Source organism: Rhagoletis zephyria, unplaced genomic scaffold, assembly GCF_001687245.7.
Source record: "Rhagoletis zephyria isolate East Lansing unplaced genomic scaffold, Rhagoletis_zephyria_1.1 Rzeph_scaffold_35756, whole genome shotgun sequence".
Lineage (NCBI taxonomy): Eukaryota > Metazoa > Arthropoda > Insecta > Diptera > Tephritidae > Rhagoletis > Rhagoletis zephyria.
The window spans coordinates 1-3,376 of NW_016192811.1; the positions used below are offsets into that span (position 1 = coordinate 1).

The 3,376-nt window shown below is 36.9% G+C and overlaps 1 protein-coding gene across 2 annotated transcripts; it reads right to left on the bottom strand.

Annotated features, from left to right (window-relative positions):
• Nucleotides 1-1,441: 1,441 nt before the first annotated feature.
• On the bottom strand, nt 1,442-2,948 carry LOC108354415 (chromosomal protein D1-like). Of its 2 annotated transcripts, XM_017605607.1 has the most exons (4): nt 2,827-2,948; nt 2,409-2,765; nt 1,662-2,037; nt 1,442-1,607 (listed from the first exon to the last, which is right to left on the bottom strand). In XM_017605607.1, exons 2-3 carry the CDS (start codon nt 2,737-2,739, stop codon nt 1,667-1,669), a joined length of 702 nt encoding a protein of 233 aa, XP_017461096.1. In that variant the 5' UTR covers nt 2,740-2,765; nt 2,827-2,948; the 3' UTR covers nt 1,442-1,607; nt 1,662-1,666. The 2 variants fall into 2 exon arrangements, with proteins under 2 accessions (XP_017461096.1, XP_017461095.1); XM_017605606.1 differs by having other exon boundaries at nt 1,442-2,037.
• Between the last annotated feature and the right edge of the window lie 428 nt (nt 2,949-3,376).

Below are 3,376 nucleotides of genomic sequence, written 5' to 3' on the forward strand. Positions count from 1 at the left end.
CCACAGACACTCACAACCTATATTGACGGATCAGCCAATGATAAAGATGAAGAACAGGTCAAAGTTAAAGATAAATAAAAAGACACGGATAAAGATGAATACGAAGATGAANTACAGAGAGCAAGATACAAGGGCAGAAACAAAGACAAGGGCAACGACAAAACCACAGACACTCACAACCTATATTGACGGATCAGCCAATGATAAAGATGAAGAACAGGTCAAAGTTAAAGATAAATAAAAAGACACGGATAAAGATGAATACGAAGATGAACTCCCGTTCCCACGACAGTCGGGTCTACGTAACCGGAACGACCCAGATTTATATCTGGCCAAGGACTGTCACTCCAGCAACACTCCCCAAAATCTCTTTGGGGAATTTGTATGCTGTTACAACAACAACAACGAAGATGAACTCCCACTTGTTTTACAATTTTCAATCTTAGAATACTTTGTAATGTTTTAAATTAAATTGTTGAAAAACTTTCTTTCGCAGTTTTTTCCTCTTTTGAAACGCAACAAAATTATTTTATATATTATAAGAATTTTTACTTATCGTCATTATACTTATCACCATGGATCGGAATTTATGGAATTTTTCTGCTAAAGGGATAGATTATATTCGATTCAGAATGTCCACGATTTAGCTTTCCCTCATTCCACATATATCATATATACACATTTGATGTTGTCTCTTTGCCTTTTTGAGATATTTGCCTTTTCTACCTTTAAAAAAGTGATTATAGCGAGGAAAAAGCCCTTATTTCTGATAATCAGGCAGGTTCTGCAAATCACTTTCGAGTGAATTTCAATCAAAATCGCTTTGAATTCAAATGGGCAGGGTTTGAAATTCTCACGGAAGTGAATTTCAGAGTCTGCCCGAATATGAAAGTTTCAAACGTTCCATATTTAAATTGGGCGCCACTTGTATCAACTAACGTCGAGCGCAAGTTTAGTATATTCAAGGCTTTTCTTCGCGAAAATCGATGAAAATGCTGCCAGAAAACTTGCAAATGCATTTTGTGTTTCAATGTTGCTACAACTACATATAAAGATTAAAGTTTTGTGAGTTAAAAACTCGAGTGGAGAACATAGTCAAAAATTTAAAGTACACATTTTTCATATAATGAAACTAGTTCATAGTTTTTCCCACTTTACTTGTAAAATAAACATTTCTAAAATAANTTAAAGTTTTGTGAGTTAAAAACTCGAGTGGAGAACATAGTCAAAAATTTTAAGTACACATTTTTCATATAATGAAACTAGTTCATAGTTTTTCTCACTTTACTTGTAAAATAAACATTTCTAGTACACTTCTAAGCAAGTTAGGATTTTCTGCTTTTCACCACGTGAAAAAGCATCTCATCTTCCATCCGAATCAACCAAAAAGTGAAAATTGATTTTTTGACACCTAAGTCCCCTTTCCGTAGACCAGGTCACATATGTATTTTTTGATTATTTTTCGGTGCTTGTCTTCTTTAGTGCCTTCTATTGCCATTGTTTCGACTTCTATTCCTGCCAATTTCGATATTTTCTTTTGCCATTTCTATCCTATTTTGACTTTTTATAGGGGTTTGGGTCCTAAAAATCCGTTCCCTGCTTATCACCTAGTAAGAAACATTAATGTTTATTTATTTATGTACATATATTAATCTTTAAGCCTTTTTTAGCTGCCCGCTTCATTCTGCAGTAAAGTTTTGTTGTCCTGATCTTTGGTCTCCATTTCTACTTCGACGTCACTCTGGTGGCTTTCTCCTTGCACCTTCTCACAACTATTATGCTTATTTGCCTTCGGTCGCCCACGAGGTTTACCTGTATGCTCATACGGCACTCCACCTTTGTATGGTCGTCCACGTTTTCTAGCAGGTTGACTGTCAATTGCATTTGGTGGTACAGCATTAGGACGATTGGACTGAATTGATTTTCTTGGCCGGCCCTGTCCCCGACCCGTACGCACAATATTTAGATTTACAGCGCCAGTGGACGGTCTGCCTACTGGACGACGTTCTTCGTAATCTGGTTTTTCATCGTAGGATGCTGCAATAATATTTTGGTGAGCATACATACATATGCATGTATATGTACACATTCAGCCCAATTCTGAATACTCCCAAGGAGTTTGTTCTCCGAGAATTTGCTTCTCCCGAGAGAGAAATTCAATTAACTCCAATTTAATCAACTCCTTTAATTAACTCTACGAAAATTTGGGAGGAAGTTCGAATTTCGAAAGAGCTGTTCGACACTTTTTTAGCAGCTCAACTCCGCCATTTAAAATAAGAAGTCCACATGCAATTGTTATTCATGATATGACGAAAGGGAAAAGAGAGAAAACGCATAGGGTTTCTGTTCAGAATGGGCTTGATTATGTACATATGTATGTATAATGTAAAATATGTAGCAACACTTACAATTTTCACTATCACTGCAGACTCTCGGCTTTCTTGGGCGCCCACGTCCTTCAACACTAGTACCAGATTTTGATTGACGAAGAGGTAATGATGGTCGTTCCACAGTATCACGTTTCGCAAGTTCGTCATTTCCTATTTCGTCAGCGGAGTTAGCAGGTTTTTTAGGGCGACCACGTCCTTTGCCAGTTGCAACAATGGCCTGCGAAATTTTCGGCTTGCCAAGCTTTTTCGGTCTACCACGACAAGCTATCTTACCCTCTTCGATATTAGATGTACTGGTGTCGACAATTACTAAGTGCGATTGCTGATCCTTGGGCGTGATATGCTGCATTTTTGACACGTTTTTTTTTATGAAACCTAATAATATATGTAAGTAAACACATTTGAATGATGTGAATTGAATAATTTTCATACTTACCAATTTGTTTAACGGTTGCAATCCTTTTATTATAATTTCAGGTTGATTTCCTACTGGAAGTTGGTCATTTGAAGTCTTTAAAAATATTTATGTATGTCGGTCTGTTTACATTTGCCGGTTGTTTGTAGGAATGATCGATATTTAAGAAAGTATCGATATCATGACTCGATTTAATTCATTGCATACAATATCGATATCGAAAAATCGATATTGAAAATCCTACTCCCAACTGAATAGAATATTAGAACTGCCTGTCAACTCACCTAATTGTGTTACATATTTCTATCTTGTATATTTACTGCCCTGCAAAAAACGGAAACAAACTATCGATTGTAGGCTCGCCTACATATGTACATACATNTAAAAAACCTTTTTTAACGCTATGTGGATAGAGAAGAAAACATTTTAGGCCAGTGCGCTTATGCCGACTATGGAGTCAGTGACTATAGTGCTAAAACACAGTGCAACGCCAACGTGGGACTCCAGCAGAACCTAGGAATGAAGGTAGAAAGACCAAACGGCGCTGAGGCATATGTTTTTAGCGACGAAA